This window comes from Pan troglodytes, chromosome 1 (assembly GCF_028858775.2).
Source record: "Pan troglodytes isolate AG18354 chromosome 1, NHGRI_mPanTro3-v2.0_pri, whole genome shotgun sequence".
Lineage (NCBI taxonomy): Eukaryota > Metazoa > Chordata > Mammalia > Primates > Hominidae > Pan > Pan troglodytes.
Genome location: NC_072398.2, coordinates 117,161,724 through 117,181,359, shown reverse-complemented (window position 1 = coordinate 117,181,359; position 19,636 = coordinate 117,161,724). Strand labels below are relative to the sequence as shown.

General features: G+C 38.3%; 1 protein-coding gene across 4 annotated transcripts in view; it reads left to right on the top strand.

The window, feature by feature from the left end:
* The window catches only part of NOTCH2 (notch receptor 2), a 226,060-nt gene that overhangs the window by 111,027 nt on the left and 95,397 nt on the right, over nt 1-19,636 (top strand). For 3 of the 4 annotated variants that reach the window (XM_054668958.2, XM_054668954.2, XM_054668956.2), the window contains 6 exons: nt 2,698-2,808; nt 6,989-7,181; nt 8,533-8,678; nt 11,365-11,478; nt 13,079-13,198; nt 13,639-13,791. The exons of the other annotated variant lie outside the window; for it this stretch is intronic. In XM_054668958.2, coding sequence (XP_054524933.1) covers nt 2,698-2,808; nt 6,989-7,181; nt 8,533-8,678; nt 11,365-11,478; nt 13,079-13,198; nt 13,639-13,791 — 837 coding nt within the window. The remainder of the gene's footprint in view (nt 1-2,697; nt 2,809-6,988; nt 7,182-8,532; nt 8,679-11,364; nt 11,479-13,078; nt 13,199-13,638; nt 13,792-19,636) is intronic. 4 annotated transcript variants of the gene reach the window in all.

Below are 19,636 nucleotides of genomic sequence, written 5' to 3'. Positions count from 1 at the left end.
TATACCAGGATATATCAGGTGTTTTCTGGGGAGGACAGAGAGGGTATGGTATAAGTAGCTGTCACTGAGAAGTTGAGAAGTCAAGATGAGTGATCTGTAGGCAGCATGGAAAGGAAGGCCCGGAATCTGTCAGAACCTGCCAAAGATGTTCCTGCAGTTATTTGGAGAATTAAAGCAAGCAACGGTCAGACAACATTAAAAAAATGTTGATCTGTAATGGGTGGAGAAAGAGCTGGCATGTATCAGGGACCTGGGTGGAAAATCCATTAAAAGAGGCATTATGAATAGAGTCTGAAGTTCTAGAGTAAGAATTCCTGTTCCACTTATATGGCCTAAGTTGGTAGTTTGGTGTTTGGATAGGGGAGTGGATGGAAAAAATATTTTACAGTTTGTCAGCTAAAATTGTGGTAGTCACTCACTGGGTACTTAAAGTGAGATATACTACCCAGAGTTACCTTCGGTGCGTTCTCTCATCTGTGCTTTTATGATAGTAAAGTTTTAAGTAAGTTTCTTTGTGTTTCAAGTAACAGACCAACTTGAGCTAGTTTAAGTCATCATTTACAAAAAATAAACAACAACAAAACAAAGAAATAGAAAGAGCTTAGCGAAAGCACCCAGAGCCTCTTATAGATTCCAAGCAATTGAATAATAAGGCTTTGGAGAAAATAACAGGAAACTGGGCATTTGTAGACCAGAGGTCACACAGTCTGTGTTTCAGTGTTGTAATGAGAGAATCTCATTGGCCTGGCTTGATCCAGGCATCTTTTCCTACTCAAATAAACCATGGACAGGGGGCTGGAGTCACATTGGATCATCAGGGCTTCATTGGGAGGGGGTGCTGCCTTCTTAGTTTGAGGGTAAAGCAGGGTTATCAGTCAAGGGTTAGAAACATCTCCTGAAGGTATCCACTCCTCTGCAGGGAATATGGAAATCTTTCCCTCATTTATGGCTAATTAGGCAGTATAGCCTCATTAATCATGGGATGACAGTACAGTGTGGTGGAAAGAGGATGCTGTGGAGCCACACAAACAGGGTTCAGAGCCCAGCTTTCCTGCCCTAATGGTGGCACTGTGCAGGTCAGCCCTGTTCTCTGTAAAATGGGTGTAACACAGACTAATGTGCAGGGTGGGTGACAGGGTTAGAGAAAACTTACATGACAGGCAAAGCAGCGTACTTTGCTCATAGAACTCAATAAACTGTTCCTCTGTAATTATTATTAATAAACATTATTGCAGAGTATGGGCACAGTGGCTCATACCTGTAATCTCAACATTTTGGGAGGCCAAGGTGGGACGATTGCTTGCGCCTGGGAGTTTGAGACCAGCCTGGGCAACATAGCAAAACCTCGTCCCTACAAAAAATAAATAAAAATTAGCCAGGTAAGGTGGTACACACCTGTAATCGGGAGGCTGAGGTGGGGGCTTAGCTTGAGCCAGGGATATTGAGGTTGCAGGGAGCTGTGCTCGTGTCATTGCTCTCCAGTCTGGGTGACAGATCAGGACCCTATCTCTGAAAAAAAAGAAAGAAAAACAAAGTATGAGTGAATCACAAGTATGGCATTTTATCCTGGATGTTTTGTTTTCTTATATTCTCATTACCAGTTTTTATTTTTAGTCTTTTTAAACTACCAAAATATTATTCTATGATACTCAGAAAGCATCACTAAATTCATACAAAAATAAAAAGTAAATATTGTTACCATTATTTGTAAAGAGATACTTGTGAAATATATTACAAATATATTTCACAAATATCTCTTTACAAATAATGGTAACAATAATGATTGTATACTCTTAATATAACCAAACTCTTCCATTCATCTGGGCAGTAGAGCAAAAATAAGGCAGCTTACCTCAGGAGGAAGTTACTAGACTCAAGATTTATCCTGAAATTTAGCCTACAATACTGACAGGCAGTGTCAAGCTCACAGTGATAGATACAAATTCCAAAATCCTAATTTTGATTTGAAAGCTTAAGTTTTATCTTTGGCAAAAATACTGTCAATTTGCTTTTCCTCAAAATGACAGGTTTGCTGCTTTCACTTAATATTTGCTAAATACTCAATTCTGATTAACCCTGGTTTGCCTGTCAGTTGCTCTTTCAATTAAAATGGGGTTTCATGAAGAAAGCAGCTATTTCAACTCACAGCTCAAACAATAGCATTATAGCTCTTCCTGGAGACAACTCTCATACTTGGCATGCCACAGAAATGCTTTATGTATACTTCCATTTCATCACATGGAGTAGTAGACATTACTCAAGGTTCGAGATTTATTAAAATTATAAAGTTACTAATTTTAACTTCCAACAAAGCCACTCGAGTGAAACTGGCGTTTTTGCTTGTTTAACTGTGGCATGTGGAGGTGAGCAGTAGAATAATTATAGTACAGTCTGGTTCTACTGCCTTGATTCATGCTGATGTGATCAGTTTCACCCCATTGCCTCTGCACCATCAGTTTGAATGTTAGCACAGTGAAAAGGAAAGATCATGGCTAAGTATGATTAATAAAATCCTTTGGACCTCCTGTATCTTCCTGAACGAGTCTGTTGACTGCATTTTGAGAACTTCTGCTTTATTCTGTCCAGGGTTGGCTGGAATTCACCTTAGATTTCTTACCACGTTGCTGCATCACAAGCAGAAAGCCTTAGTATTTCTGTGGTAATATTGAATGGTTTCCATTGGGTTTTCTCTTCCAGGGGTTAATTGTGAAATTAATTTTGATGACTGTGCAAGTAACCCTTGTATCCATGGAAACTGTATGGATGGCATTAATCGCTACAGTTGTGTCTGCTCACCAGGATTCACAGGTAAAGCTCCTTTTACTGCAAGGCCCCTCCTTCAGCCCTATCACTTTGGGAATATAGCATCCAAAGGAATATTGCTTTTCAAGTGTTTCCTATTTCTTTGTCTCTCTGGAAGGTTAGTAGTCTGTTTCTCTGCTTCTCTAGATCAGTTTTCTGTTCACAGACCTTTTCTAAACTGAAACATACTTTTCATTAATTAGAGTTTTTCGATTATGTGTTTATTTGCTGCCAGAAAATAATTCCTAGACAGACCATAAATTGCCTTTGCTTTGCTTGAGTTACATTGCTTCCAAAGCTATGTTTATTGATTACAGGTAGTAGTCAAGGCCTTCCGTAAAGACATATTCAAGGTAAAATCTTATGAAAATACTGAATGCTTGTTTCTGGGTACTTCCTCTTTGACATACTCAAGGTAGAATTCTGTGAAAATACTGAATGCTGATTTCTGGGTACTTCGTCTTCTGAAATATTGTTGGGTGAGGTCAGAGCTTGGGGAGACCGCCCTAATTTGGGTAGCATGAGAGAGATCTTTCTGCCCAGGAGGAAGAAAGTAAATGGCTAGAAGAATTTTGAATATAACTCCTCTTAAAGTATGAACAGCCTAGGCATTTACACATACACACATGTGCGTGTACATGCACACGCACACACAGACACACACACACACACACACATCTTCTCTCTCTTTACTTGTCAATATTACCTTTATCTTTTACCCTCCTGATCAAAAAGTGCTAGAGGCTACTACTGCAGAAACCTGAGGTCCCTCACTGACACACCTGAGTTTCTTCTTGGCATCATCAGAAGGCACACACTGTACATTCTGTTCTTCCTGGACAGTGACACACAGAAGCAGCCACTAACATGTTACCCTTTAATAATTTCCATGTGGTTGTTTGTACTCGAATGTGAGAAACACCCTTCAGAGTTTTTGATAGAGTCTGCAGAAAGCAGCCAGAGCAAAGTGAAGTGAATGTCCACCATTCATTTGCCAAGAATGTACTTTGCTCTCTATTTCACAAGAATTTCTCCTATTTGGTATGATTGTGGACATTAGAAAGGAAAGTTTGCACCCAAATGGGTCACAGTGATCCCTGTTCGGTGAAAGATCACTGAGAAGCAAAATCTGATGAAAACTGTCATACCCAATGCCCAGTGCTGCTGTAGTAGCCTGATGTTCTGCATCCTGAAACTTGTTACTCCAAGATCAAGTGGCAGTCAAGTGAATACACAAAAATCCCTGCTAGATAGGATAATAGGTACATTGTTGATAAGTGGGTAATACAAAGAGAATAGGTAACATTTATGAAGAACTAATTTTGAGCTAGGCACTAAATTAAGTGCCTGGTCTCAGTTGTCACCGATGTTGAGAATACCTACAGAATAAGAAACCCAGAACACAGAGATGTTAAGTAATGTTACCAGTGCACAGCAGCCAGAATTACATCCCAGGCAATCTGACCCCTGAGCCCATGCTCATTCCCACTACACTGGACATCCTGATTAGGGGCCTGTTGTTTGTGTGTGTGTGTGTGTGTGTGTGTGTGTGTGAGTGTGTGTGTGTGTGTGTGTGTGTGTGTTTATATAAGGCTTCTACTGGACTCATTTTTTTCAGAATGCCAATGAATCATATTCTTTCTCTTTTTAATATTCAGCAAACCAGGAAGGTCAAGAAGGGAGAACATAGGCTAAAAATATTCTAAAATAAACCTAAGGTGTAGCATGAAACCTTATAAGCAAGAAATGGAATGTTTTGGTTACTAGGTGGTCCGCTGTTCATGGAACTGTTGCCTATGTCTGAGATGGCTTTTTTAGTCAGCTGCTAAAAACATCAGAGATGACTGTGGTATATACTCATGAGTGGTAAATGTGAGGAGTTTTATTCTTGCTCTTGTTTTATTTTAATATATTTTTCCCGTATCATTCTAATAATAGCTTTGACAGCTTTAAACGGGATTTTTTTTGTTTTAATACTAAGTTATCTGTTCTCTTAGAACCTTTTTAAATGGGGGAAGGTAAGGAATTATGTGATACTTCTATAAACTGCTTTTCAGTTTTACAAAGCACCTTCATGCCCATTATCTTCCTGAATTCTCATAACAATCCAGAAAGGAAGTTCTACTATACCCATTTAACAAATAAGGCAACTGAGAGACAGACCTTGATGTATATACTCATGGCCTCTGCCAGTGAGTTGCATAGTGAGGACTGTGAGTTCCCAGAAGGCAGAGACCTCGTTTAATCATCTTTATAGCAAGTGTCTAAAGCAATGTCTGGCACACAGGAAACGCTTAGTGAATGTTGCTGAATGAACGAATGAATGGGACTCAAATATAGCGCTTTTGCTAGCTAATGCCAGACTCTGAAGTGTGGACTATACCATGTTTTCATTTATTAAACACCAATTTATTGAGTGCCTAAGTCAGAAGAAACACTGGGTAACTTCTCATTTTAGTTACTGAGCCCAAAAAATTGCTTGGCCTTCCACTGGACTTTCCTGATGCTCAGTGGAAACTCCTTGAGGGTAGGACCTTCCTGATGGAACAGCTGTCAATCAACATAGTGGACTGCATTTAATGCTTTCAGATAAAGATGGCTTGAAAATTTATTCTGCAAAGAATAAATTTAAAAGCAAATAAAGAAAACTTGGGAGGAGTGGCTTCTGAGGAGACGCTTCCAAGAAAAGACCAAAAATGAAGAAACCTTTTTCCTGTTATCCTTCACTATATTACAGGCCGAGGCTAACTGTGTGGTTGAAGAGCTCTGGTTCATATTTTGGTGCCACTGACAAACAGCTCAAAGAATCAGTGGTTGAGGCCAAGGAAATAGTATTTAAAAATAAGCTATTAATAAAACACTTAAGAGGAAAACAGCAGCCACTTCCAGATTATGGGTTTTTACCACAAGAACCACCAATGATGGTTTAGAGAGCAATGGAGGGTGAAAAAATGTGAATACTCATACTTCATAGGAGTGGGTATCTGTTTCATTTGGAATGTCCTGTTCTAAATACAGGATTGCTCTTTCTTAAATGAGAAAAATGCATGTTTTCAAAATCAGAATCAGAACATTGTATTCTTTGAAATATATAAATTCATAGCAGTTGCTTGATGCCACTCATTTATAGAATTATAGGTAATTTTAACATTTCATATCATTTTGGAATATATAGTTAAATCTCAGTTACTCAAAATGTAACAAATGGAAACACTTGTATAACTGACCCGTATTACTTTATTCAGCCTAAGAAATATCAAGGTTATAGCAGACATCTTTTTAAAGAGCAATCTTGGCTATGTCTTGGAGGAGCAACATATTCACTTCAATTTCACTTACTCCCAGTATCCACATTGTATGATGATGATAAGTAATAATTGTCTAGAACAGAATTTCTCAGAATCTAGTTTTTACACCACCTACATTTAAAAAAATATGGTTTGCTAGATTCTATTCATCACAATCTATGGTGATAGGGCCTAGGAATGTCCACTTAAAATAACAACTTAAAGTGATGATTTTGCACATTAAAGTTTAAGAACCATAGGTCTGCCGTGACAGACTGCATCATTTTCTCTAATATCAGAAGACAACAAAATTATACTTTGAGACTCTACTTCCTGAGGTCAAAAAAAATGGATTAATATGACTCTAAGAATGAAAACAAAATAACCTTTCTTTACAATCAATTTAATTATTGAATTAAGTTACTAGCCCATTCATTAAGCATTCCAGTTAATTTGGATTTACCATAAATAGAAATGTAAGAGGCTAACTGAGAAAATGAATTTGTGCTAAACCGGCACAAAGCATGTTAATGAATGCTTCTTTGAGTTCTACTCAGGGCAGCATTAAGAAGAGAAGCCTTCTTTGGTAACATTTGACATTCTCTTCTTAGAACCTTGTGAATTTTCCCCATTTCTGAGTTGAAAGAAAATGCCAAATTGCTATAACACTTTTCCAGCCTTTTGTTAACTTTCCTTGATTATCAAAAGTCAATGCTCTTTGCTCCTTTGCATGGCATTAAGTGTTATTGGGTGTCTAATTCCTTACATCTTGACATTTGGTGCCTCAAGGCACCTTATGGCCTGAGCAGATGAAGGATGTCAACATAATGTGTCTTATAGTTCTGGGTCTATTTCCTAAGCATTTAGGATGTGAATAACACTGTCCCCCTTCTCCACAGGGCAGAGATGTAACATTGACATTGATGAGTGTGCCTCCAATCCCTGTCGCAAGGGTGCAACATGTATCAACGGTGTGAATGGTTTCCGCTGTATATGCCCCGAGGGACCCCATCACCCCAGCTGCTACTCACAGGTGAACGAATGCCTGAGCAATCCCTGCATCCATGGAAACTGTACTGGAGGTCTCAGTGGGTGAGTAGCTGCCCCATGTGATAGTTTCTTATTGACCTGTGTTAAGCCAGTTGGCTTGTAGTATTGGTGACAGCCTGAAGTTGTCAAATGGGGCTTTGAGATGAAACTTTGCTGAAGATTTGGTAGTCTGCATCAAAGGCTTCTGAATTACCATTTAATCCATGGAAGCTGGCCCCTCCCTTCCATAAGTGAGGACCTAGATGGAACATAAGGAGGAATGTCTCCCTTATATGGGTCATTAGCAAGGACCTCATGGGAGGAACCCATACTCATTGTATGAATCTTTGGCAGTTATGTTTTTAGTATGTATTACTGGAATGATTTCTGAAGAATGTTCTAGCTTTTGATTTTTTTTCCCCTGCTTAAACATAGCTCAGCTCTGTTCTGTCACAGTGCCAGTGTGTGCTCTGAAGTAGGGCTGCTTCAGCCAACTTTGGAAATGTCCCTGATAAAACATTTGCAATTTTTAAGCCCCACAGACTTGTGTGATGTGTTAGTGATTTTCTAGAACCATAGAGTGACCTTAGGTCTCACGAGACGCTCTTATACTCTTGCTGCGTTTGCCATAGGATATGGCTTTGGACATTTTCCTTTGCCAAACTTTGAAAGATGAAAGGATAAAGAGTGTTTAGAGGCAAATAGTAAATAAAGTTATTTAAAAATTAATTAACTCAGTATTGGTGTTTCAGAGTATAGCAGCCTTCAAGGCACCCTTATCCATCTCTCATTTTCTTAAAATTCTCCCGATAAGAAAGCTATCATTTCCTGATATCACATTCTAAGTGTTAGTGATGTTCAAATTGGAGATTATATTTACAATTCAAATACCTTCATTCCTGTGCCTTTTCCTGCAGAATACCCTAGGTGCTTTCTGAAGCCAAGTTTTAGGTCAAGACGAAGCATGACTTAGATATGAAATATCCCAGGAGCATCTTAGAGTGGCTCAGGGTCCCTGACAGTGACCTAGGTATCTATTTGGCACCAAAAACTAATGATCTTAATGTTTGCTTTACTTTAGTTTTATGTATAATAACATACATTGTGCAGATTTATCCATGATATTGTTTCCTTCAGAGTGGCCCAATATATTGTACAAACCATTGTTTACATAAGAAATTTCATTATAATTTCACTAACTTAGTGAGCCAGGAAAGCACCAAGAAGGTTTCTTTACTGAATACACCTGATAGGGCCACATGGTACACACCATGTGCAAGGTGATGCAAGGATAGTTCCATGAAAGTAGAAATGAGATCAGTTTACCCCATTTCTTCACCAAGTCCTGTATTTCACTCTATGACTCAATCATACATTTATACCTCCTATAGTAAAAAGTTTTGTCTTCTTTCAGATATAAGTGTCTCTGTGATGCAGGCTGGGTTGGCATCAACTGTGAAGTGGACAAAAATGAATGCCTTTCGAATCCATGCCAGAATGGAGGAACTTGTGACAATCTGGTGAATGGATACAGGTGTACTTGCAAGAAGGGCTTTAAAGGTGAAAACAAAAGTACATCTTTCTGCGTCTGCTCTTTGTCTTCTTGTTGTTGCATACTGCTTGACTCACTTCTTAGTTTCCTTTTCTCTTTTTCATTCATTCGTGTAACAAACATATTGAGCAATTAGACTTGTAAGGCACTTGGGGAATAAAAACATGAATAGATACAATTTCTACCTTCAGCCTAGCAGAGAGGTAACCTATTGAAATAGTAATTTTTTTTTTTTTTTTTTGAGACAGAGTTTTGCTCTTGTTGCCCAGGGTGGAGTGCAATGGTGCGTGATCTTGGCTCACTGCAAGCTCTGCCTCCCGGGTTCAAGCCATTCTCCTGCCTCAGCCTCTCTAGTAGTTGGGATTACAGGCATATGCCACCACACCCGGCTAATTTTGTATTTTTAGTAGAGACGGGGTTTCTCCATGTTGGTTAGGCTGGTCATGAACTCCATGACCTCTCAAAGTGCTGGGATTACAGGCGTGAGCCACCGCACCCAGCCTGAAATGGTAATATTTAAGATGAGCAGTTAAGACTCCAGTTTTACAGCATTGGCCAAGTGTCTAATTATAAGCTTCCTGGTCCAGGTTTGAGTCTATGATAGTTCAAATAGATATATGGAAGTAGAATGAAAATATTATGCTTACTATAATTAAGATAGTAGTAATATCAAGGAAGAATCCACATGTTCAGAACTCTTTCAACAAACTTTTTAACACATTGAGATATTCTTAGTTATTTAGTCATCTTTGGTCTACACCGGAGGTCCTCAACCCTCAGGCTACAGATCAGTACCTGTGTGTGGCCTGTTAGGAACCAGGCCACACAGCACGAGGTGAGCAGCCAGTGAGGGAGCAAAGCTTCATCTGTATTTATAGCCACTCCCCGTTACTCACATTACTGCCTGAGCTCTGTCTCTGTCAGATCAGTGGTGGCCTTAGATTCTCATAGGACTGCGAACTCTATTGTGAACTCCACATGTGAAGGATGTAGATTGTGCACTCCTTATAAGAATCTAGTGCCTGATGATCTGTCACTGTCTCCCATCACCTCCAGATGGGACTGTCTAGTGGCAGGAAAACAAGCTCAGGGCGCCCACCAATTCTACATTATAGTGAGTTGTAAAACTACTTCATTGTATATTACAGTGTAATATTATAATAATAAAAGTAAAGTGCACAATAAATGGGATGTGCTTGAATCATCATCCTAAAATCATCCCCCCAACCCCGGATCATGGAAAAATTGTCTTCCACGAAACCAATCCCTGGTGCCAAAAATGCTGGGGGACTGCTGGCCTACCCAACAAATGGATAGTCATGGGAATTGTGTAAAATCTGCTTCTGAGTTATCACTGTTGTATTTCTACCATCAGTTTTCTCTTGGAAACTCACAAAAGAGAGCCGTGTGGGTAAATCATTATATTTGCACTCATCTGTCTATTTATTCATTGATTTCCTCACTCAAATATTGTGCTATGCTATTGTGATACATCAGCATGTTTTAGAGCCGCTTTATTTGATTACTTGAAACATTTCTGAGACCGTATTTCAGCCATTAATTTTCTGATATATTGTATTACATTGGCAAAGAAACTTGTAGATTTCAAACCACTTTTATTTCTTTATCTTCTGAGACTTGCTTATCAGTGAACAAAATAAAATTCAAAAGGTAAAATCCCAAATTATATGCCCAGTGGGCAGCAGAATACTCCTTGAACCCATACCTCTGCATTCCTAGACCATGTTTTCTTTTCCACAGTGCCATAGTTTCTCTATTTTAAGGCTCTGTGCCAGGCCCTATTGGAGATGCAAAGGTGTGCAGTATTTGGGTACTGTGCTATCTCCACTAATCTTTTATTCCTTTTATCCTTTTCTTAGTGGGAGAAGGTTTCATGTCTTGAATCAGGAGAAAACAGCTTTGTAACTTCAGGAAGTATCACGTGGGTGGTAGACATGGTGCCTATGAAAAAATGGGCATAAACCAGAGGCTTTGATTAATGTATTCAAAAACATCATCCCTTTTCCTGACCAGAAATGTTATATACTAAGAGCTTATGTTTATCATGCAACAAGCTATTGGCTGGGTGCGATGGCTCACACCTGTAATCCCAGCATTTTGGGAGGGTGAGGTGGGAGGATCACTTGGCCACAGAAATTGGAGACCAGCCTAGGCAACATAACGAGACCTCATCTCTACAAGAAATTTAAAAAATCAAGTGGGCATGATGGCATGCACCTGTGGTTCTAGCTACTCAGGAGGCTGAGGTGGGGGGATTGCTGAGCCCGAGAGGTCGAGGCTGCAGTGAGCCATGATTACACAACTGCACTCCAGCCTGAATGACAAGAGTGAGACCCCCTGTCTCAAAAATAAATAAATAATAAATAGATCCTGCAACAAGCTTTTGAACCAAGAACTTCATTATTGAGAAGTTATTTGTAGTTGGAGGGGCATTAGGCTTTCAGACCATTAGAATAGACTGTTTTTCCATTCATCTTTTCAACTAATTGCTGTCATTTATTGACTGTATTTCAGGGACATGGGGCTGAAATGAATGAACAGGTATTTCAGTGGCCTGAAGAAATGAATGCAATTTCTGATGTTTTCAGTTTTTACCCCTAAAGAGAATTGGTTAGAAATTGATGAGGCTGTCAGAAAGTTTTACTGTTTTTGATTTTTTCCTTTTGTCTACAGGCTATAACTGCCAGGTGAATATTGATGAATGTGCCTCAAATCCATGCCTGAACCAAGGAACCTGCTTTGATGACATAAGTGGCTACACTTGCCACTGTGTGCTGCCATACACAGGTGGGTCCTGGAGGTACCAGCAGGGACCAGAGGGGATACTTGACCTTGCTTTGTCAGTGCCTGAGTCTCAGTGCCCAGGTCTGTGGGGCTGTAATGCTCCTCCGAGGGCTCACTCCTCAGTTGTCCTTCCTGCCTTTACTGACTGGATCTTGAGCTTTGAGGAAACATTGTGGCATCCTAAGATGCAAGTGGTGGACAGTCATTTGCCTACATTGTACTTTAGTATTTGAAAGAAAATTTTTTTTAAGTGTATGTGGCTGGAACCAGGCACATAGATGATGGTTGTCTATCATTTGAATGTTTCCAGGACATTAGCTATTTGTCTTAGTTTCAATAATACAGCCACCACTTATTGGTAATTTACTATGTGCCAGACACTTTTTGTACTTTGGATTATTTAATGTATTCCTCAATAATTCTACAATGTAGAAGTTCCTATTGCCATTTTACACATGAGGAGGCTGAGGCAAAGGGAGCTTGCTTGCTCAAGGTCATATAGGTAAGTAGTACATCTAGGATTTACCTGTAGGTCTCTTTGAATCTGAAGCTTTTCCTCTTAATGGCCTTTTTACTTCCCACATTCAGTACCGCTACATCTCACTCAGAGGTGTCACCCCTTCGATGGCTGTTACAACTGAGAAGACGTGAGTGTGACTGCATGTCACATAGCTGTTCTTTGTTTCAGTTGTTATGTTTGGAGTGTGCTTGGGACATTTATTCTTTGTTTTCTACTGGCTTATTATCGCCTTCTTGTGATTGGTTATATTTCTATGGCTTGTTTATCTCCTCTTCATCTATTTTTCTCATTCAGAGGGAACAAAACACAAACATAGACAATAACTTTGCCTGTTTCATCAGGTTGCGGCATGCAGTCAGGAGCATGGCTGAGTTATTACTTCCCTGGAGTCTTGAGCTGTTAATAGCAGCTGTTAATAGTGACTCTAAGTTGTGCAGAGTAGCAGAATAGCCATAGCATGACTGTGTTACCTGAAAGACTTGATAGCACATTGTTACTTTTTCCCCTCTAGAAGAAATAGTAGGCCAGGCACGGTGGCTCACCCTGTAATCCCAGCACTTTGGGAGGCCGAGGCAGGCAGATCACGAGGTCAGGAGATCACAGCCATCCTGGCTAACATGGTGAAACCCCGTCTCTACTAAAAATATAAAAAATTAGCCGGGCGTGGTGGTGGGTGCCTGTAGTCCCAGCTACTCGGGAGGCGGAGGCAGGAGAATGGCATGAACCTGGGAGGTGGAGGTTGCAGTGAGCCGAGATCGCATCACTGCACTCCAGCCTGAGAGTCAGAGTGAGACTCCGTCTCAAAAAAAAAAAAAAAAAAGAAATAGTAGTGTAGGGAAACTACATTTAACAGGCCTAGTTCATAAAATCACAGTTGTAGGAGGTCCCTAACTATCTTGCCCAAGGTTACACAGTTAACAATATCAGAGCCAATGCTGGAAAGATCATGGGCTTCTCCATTTTCAAAGCCTCTTAATCAGGATTTTTGACTTGAATTCGGAGAACATCCTTGGGATACAACTTGGGAAAATTTTCGTTTTCTTACCTGTTTATCTGTCATAAACTCTGTCATTTACTTTCCAGGCAAGAATTGTCAGACAGTATTGGCTCCCTGTTCCCCAAACCCTTGTGAGAATGCTGCTGTTTGCAAAGAGTCACCAAATTTTGAGAGTTATACTTGCTTGTGTGCTCCTGGCTGGCAAGGTAAGAACATGGGTGTGGAGAAGCCAAGAACATGCATTCTGACTTTAAACAAAGTGGTCAGGTTATCAGATCATATGGAAGGCCCTGCTGGTCTTATGAGGCCTGTCCATCTTGTCAAGAGCACACAGGTTTTGCACTGGAGCTGCTACTTGAAATGGCTTAGAAAGCCTTTCCATTGTCCTTGTCTTCGGGGCCCCCTAGCGGCTGGAAGGCTGCAACCCAAGCCTCACAAGCCATGATGTTCGTTCTTCAGGGAGTTTAAGCACCTTGGCAGCAACTTCCTAGGCCACAGAAGTCTTCCTGGAACTTCCTAAAGCAGGGGGCCAACCAGTTTGTCTGTGGAATAGCTCCATGCACCCCAACTAAGCTCAGGTCCTGCGTAGATTTTTGTGGGAATCAGCTTCCAAGGACTAGGTCATTTATTGGCGCTGTGTTCCTAGGTCAGCGGTGTACCATTGACATTGACGAGTGTATCTCCAAGCCCTGCATGAACCATGGTCTCTGCCATAACACCCAGGGCAGCTACATGTGTGAATGTCCACCAGGCTTCAGTGGTATGGACTGTGAGGAGGACATTGATGACTGCCTTGCCAGTGAGTATGCCAGTCAGCTCTTAAGCCCCCAGAGGAGAGGAAAACACACAGGGAGCAGAGGAGAGCCCAGTGGAGGCTGCCGCCTTTCATGCCTGACATTGGGCATACCGGTCATTTATCCAGCATATTTAACAGTAGTGTTTTAACTCTTTCTTTTGAAGCTAGTGTCCTTGGGAGTTGAGGCAGTGGAATATATTTTAAGCATTCCCTTTAATTTGTGAACATTGAAAATGTGAGGACAATGCTATGATAGTGTTTTTTAAAAAACAGATTTATTGAGGTATAATTAAGGTACATTAAACTGCAAATATTTTCAGTGTACAATTTGGCACATTTTGACATATAGTAAGTGAAACTATCACCCAAAATAATAAACATATTTGTCACCCTAAAACTATCTTCATCCCATTGCAATTTAACCTTCTCTCTTTCTTGCCTGTGGAGTCACAGTTTTACCTTCTGTCACTATAGATTATTAGTTGGCAGTTTTTATCATTTTATATAAATGCAGTTAGATAAGCATAAGTCAGGAGAGGTTCTGACTTGTTTTAATGAACATAGTATTTGAGATCCGTTCATGTTGTTTATATCAATAGTACATTCTAGTTTATTGTTCTGCAGTATTCCATTGTATGGACATATTACAGTTCATTGGTTGATGGCCATTTGGGTGTTTTCCAATTTGGGGATATTACAAATGAAGTTGCTATGAATGAGTCTTTGTGTGGACGTATGGTTTTAGTTCTCTTGAGTAAATACCTAGGAGTAGAATCGGTGAATCATGTGGTAAGTGTATGTTTCACTTTTTAAGAAATTGCCAGAATGTTTTCCAAGGTGGTTGTACTATTTTCATTCTCACCAGAATTGTATGAAAGTTCTATTTGAACCATATGCTCACAAACTCTTGGTGATATCATTTAAATTTAGCTCTTCTAGTGGGTGTAGAGTGGTATTTCATTGTGATTTTAATTTGTATTATTCTCTCTGCCAATGATGTTAAGCATCATTTCGTGTGCTTTGCCCATCTGCCTATCTTCGTTGGTGAAATGTCTATTTAAATTTTTTGCCCATTTGAAATAATTAGGTTGTCTTCTTGAGTTGAAAGAGTTCTTTGTATTTTTAAATAAGAATTCTTTGACAGGTATTTGCTTCCCAATGATTTCCCTCCAATTTATAGCTTCTCTTTTGATTTTCTTTTGAAGAGGAAAATGTTAACATTGATGAAATTCAGTGTATGCATGTTTTTCCTTTATAGTTCATGCTTCATGTATCTTGTTTAACAAATCTTCACCTAATCCAAACTTGAGGTTTATCTACTGTGGTTTCTTCTAAAAGTTGTGTAATTTTAGCTCTTACATTTTGGCCTATGATTTGTTTTGAGTTAATTTTTACATATTGTGTGACTTAAAAGTCAAGTTTAATTTTGTTTTCTTACTGTACTAAACTAACTTCTTATTAGTTGTAGGTTCGTAGGTTAGCCTCTAGATAGTTTAGATTCTTAGGATTTTCTACAGATACAATCATCCTGTCTATAAATAACCCTTATGCCTTTTAATTTCTTTTCAACCCTGTATGCCTTTTATTTATTTTAGTATTATTGTACTAAGATCTTCAATAAATACAGAATAGAAGTGGTGAGAGAAGCCTTACCTTGTTTTTGATCCTAGGGGAAAAGTATGTAGTCTTTTACCATTAAGTGAGATGTTACCTATAGGTTTTCATAAAGGCCCTTTATCAAATTGAGAGACCTTGTACTTCTGGTTTTTAAGAGGTCTTTTTGTATTTTTATAATGAATGAATGTTGATTTTTTGGTGTGCAATTGATTTCTCTACATCTGTTGACATGGTGATATTATTTTTTGGTCTTTTAATGTAAGTAAATTGTCATCAACTTTATTTAACATTTTGCAAATGTTAAAAGCTAATCTTAAATTTATGGGCTATATTCCACTTGGTCATTATGTGTTATTCCTTTTATGTATTATTGGATTTGATTTGCCAAAATGTTGTTAAGGATTTCTATATCTGTGTTCATGAAGGATATTGTTCTCCAGGTTTCTCGGACTACCATTGTCTGGTTGTGATAGGAGGGCAATGCTGTCCTCATAGAACATATCAGGAAGTGTTTCTTTCTACTTTCTGGGAGAGTTTGTGTAGAACTGGTGTGTTTTCTTCCAAATATATAGACATGGAACCTTCTTTCTGGGAAAGTTTTTAACTACAAGTTTGGTTTTCCTAATACATATAGTGCCATATGGGCTATCTGTTTTTAATTGAGCTTTGGTAATATCTGTCTTTCAAAGAATTAGTCCAATTCACCTGTTTTGTCAAATTTGTTGACATAACATCAATTTGTTTTATAACATTTCCTTACTGTGCTTTAATAGTCTATTAGATCTGTGATGGTTTCCTTCTCTTGTTTCTACTATTGGTAATTTGTCTCTTCTTTCTTTGAAAGGGAAGAATGTCTGTTTTGCAGATTTTTTTCATACAGTGTTCTATAAATGTTATTAATTCAAATTGGATAGGGTAGTGTTATTCAGGTCTTTTATGCCCTCTATGACTTTCTGTCTACTTATTATTCATAGAATATGATAAGGAGGCTTTCTGTTTACTTCTTATTCAAGAGTATTGAAATCTTTTACTATCATTGTATATTCATCTGTTTCTCTAGTAATTCTATTTGTTTTGGCTTAATGAATTTTGAAACTCTAATCTTAAGTGCATAAACATTTAGGGTTCTTATGTCCTTTTGAGGAATTGACCCATTTATCATTTTGAAATGGCCTTTTTAAACTCGTCATATTTCTGTCTCTGAAGTCTACTTTGCCTGATACTGATATAGCTACTCTAGCTTTTTTTTATTATTAGAGTGTGTTTACTTCTGGCCTGTTTCTCTAAAATGAGTTTCTTGTAGAGAGCGTATATTGGGTCTTGTCTTTTTTTCTCCAGTATGATGGTATCTATCTTTTAATTCAGGTATTTAGACTGTTTAAATTTAATGTAGTTTTTATATGGCTGGCTTCAAAATATGCCATCTTGCTGTTTGCTTTATCTTTGTTCTTTCTGTGTATTGTTTCCATTTTCCTTTTTCTGACATCTTTTGAAATAATTGAGTATTTTTATGATTACATTTTATCTACATACATAAATTTCAAAACTTTATCTATATTCACTACCATATTGGTTACATATTTTTTAGTAGTTATTGTAGGGATTACTGGTGTGCAGCTTTAACTTATTATAATGTACCTTCAATCGTACCACTTCATATAGAGGAGAAGAGCTGTACACTCACATTTACATTCCTCCTGGCCTCTCTTCTATTGTTGTTATAAAATGTATGTAGCATTAAACCCATCAAATATGTAATTAAAAGGTCAATTTTTTTCAAGATATTTGAAAAATAATTTAAAAGTCTTTAAGTTACCTACGTATTTTCAAGTCTTGTTGGTCTTTATTCTTTTATGTAGATTTGTGTTTCCATCAGGTATCATTTTCCTTCTGTCTGAAAAAATCCCTTGAATATTTTGTGTAGTCTTTGTCTCCTGGTGATGAAGTCTTTCTGTTTTTGTGTGTCAGAAAGGTTTTTATTTTGCTTTAGTTTTCAAAGATATTTTCACAGGGAGGAGAATTCTAAATTGACTTTCTCTTTCAGCACTTTAAAGCTATCCTATTATCTTCTACCTTGCATTATTTCTGAGGAGAAATCTGCTGTTATTCCACAATTCTTTTATCTGTTCCTTTATATATAATTCTCTCTCCTGTGGCTGCTTTTAAGATATCCTCTTTCCACTGATTTTTACCAAGTTGATTATAATGCCTGTTGGTGTGGTGGTCTTTTTTTTTTTTTTTTTTTTTTTTTTTAGACAGAGTCTCGCTCTGTCGCCCAGGCTGGAGTGCAGTGGCGTGAACTTGGCTCAGTGCAAGCTCCGCCTCCTGGGTTTGCGCCATTCTTCTGCCTCAGCCTGCCGAGTAGCTGGGACTACAGGTGCCCGCCACCACGCCCAGCTGATTTTTTGTATTTTTAGTAGAGATGGGGTTTCACCGTGTTAGCCAGGGTGGTCTTGATCTCCTGATCTTGTTATCCGTCCACCTGGACCTCCCAAAGTGCTGGGATTACAGCGTGAGCCACCATGCCTAGCCTGGTGTAGTGTTCTTTATGTTTCTTCTGTTTGGAGTTTACTGATATTTTTGGTTATGGGTCCAAGTCTGGAAAATATTTTAACCATTATTTGGTAAATATTTAGCCATTATTTTTTTCAAAAGTTTTTGCGTCTCCCTTTTATAATGTTCATTATGCATTTATTAGGCTGCAAGGTTGATTTATTTATTTTTCAGTGTTTTTTCCACTTAGTGTTTTATTTTGGATTATTTTACTATTTGAAGTTATCTTGTTATACTTTCAAGTTTACTAATTGTTTCCTCTATAGTTTCTCATTTACTGTTAATCTCATTTAGTATATTTTTCCCTCAGATATTATGTTTTTATATGTGGAAGTTTAATTCAAGTCTTTCTTTTAACGTTACCTCCCTCTTTGTCATGTTCATGCTTTTATTTCCTTCTTGAATATATTGAGTATCGTTGTTTTCTAGTTGATAATAATTGACCATATTTTATTGTCCTTACCTACTTTTCTACCATATGAGAAATTCCTGAGTATGTTTCTGTTCATATTTTTTCTACTCATTTTGAATGTATTTCCTGCTTCTTTGCCTGCCTGGTAATTTTTTACTGGATGCTAGACATCCATCTTACATTGTTCCATGCTGAATTTTTTTTAAAATCTTTTTTAAAAAAACATTTTTGAGCTTTGTTCAAATATTCAATTATTTGGACACAGTTCAATCCTTCAGAGTCTTACTTCAAGGTTTGTTAATTGGTTCCAAAGTAGTCTTTAGTTGAGGGCTAATATGGCTCACTACTACAACAGGGGTCCCTCAGGACTCTACTTACTGCCACGTGGTTTTTTTCATTCTTATTGAATAAACATGAGCTGTTCTCAGCCCAGTGAAACCTCTAGGGATTATTCTGCCTACTTCTTTCTGGTGGTTCTTCCCCCAGCCTTAATAGTTTTATTACATGTATGTACTGACCGATCCTTAGTTACTTGTATAGTGATTTAACTTCAAATGAGATTATCACAATGCATTAATAATGGCACCTTAATTTACAGGATATATAACTTCAGATTATCATATAGAGGCCACCATGCTAGATGCCGGCAGTGATAAGATAAATAAGTTTTAGTTTCTATTTTCATGAAGCTCATAGTCTATTAGGGAAGAAAGACATATAGACAGAGTTCAAGACCAGCCTGGCCACATGGTGAAACCTGGTCTGTACTAAAAATACAAAAATTAGCCAGGCGTGGTGGCGGGCACCTGTAATTCCAGCTACTGGGGAGGCTGATGCACGAGAATCTCTTGAACCCGGGAGGCGGAGGTTGCAGTGAGCCAAGATTGTGCCACTGCACTCCAGCCGGGGCAACAGAGTGAGACTTCATCAAAAAAAAAAAAAAAAGACATATGGACAAATAATTTTAATGATGTATTACAAATAGTGAAAAAGTATCCAAGGCACAATTGATGGAGAACTTTAGGGAGTGAGATCAAGCTGTTTGTATTCCTTTCTCACATTAAGTAACATGTCATTCAAAATATTGAGTATTTTTAAATTTTTCTGTATGAAGTGGGACCAACAATATTTACAATGAGTTTAAAATAATTCAGTAAATTATGGATGGTGAGTTTCCTGAAAGATGCTATGGAAATTATAGTAGCTGTGTACTGTGATTAAGAAAAACTGAAACAATTTTTACAATTGCTTTAATAGAGATTGCAG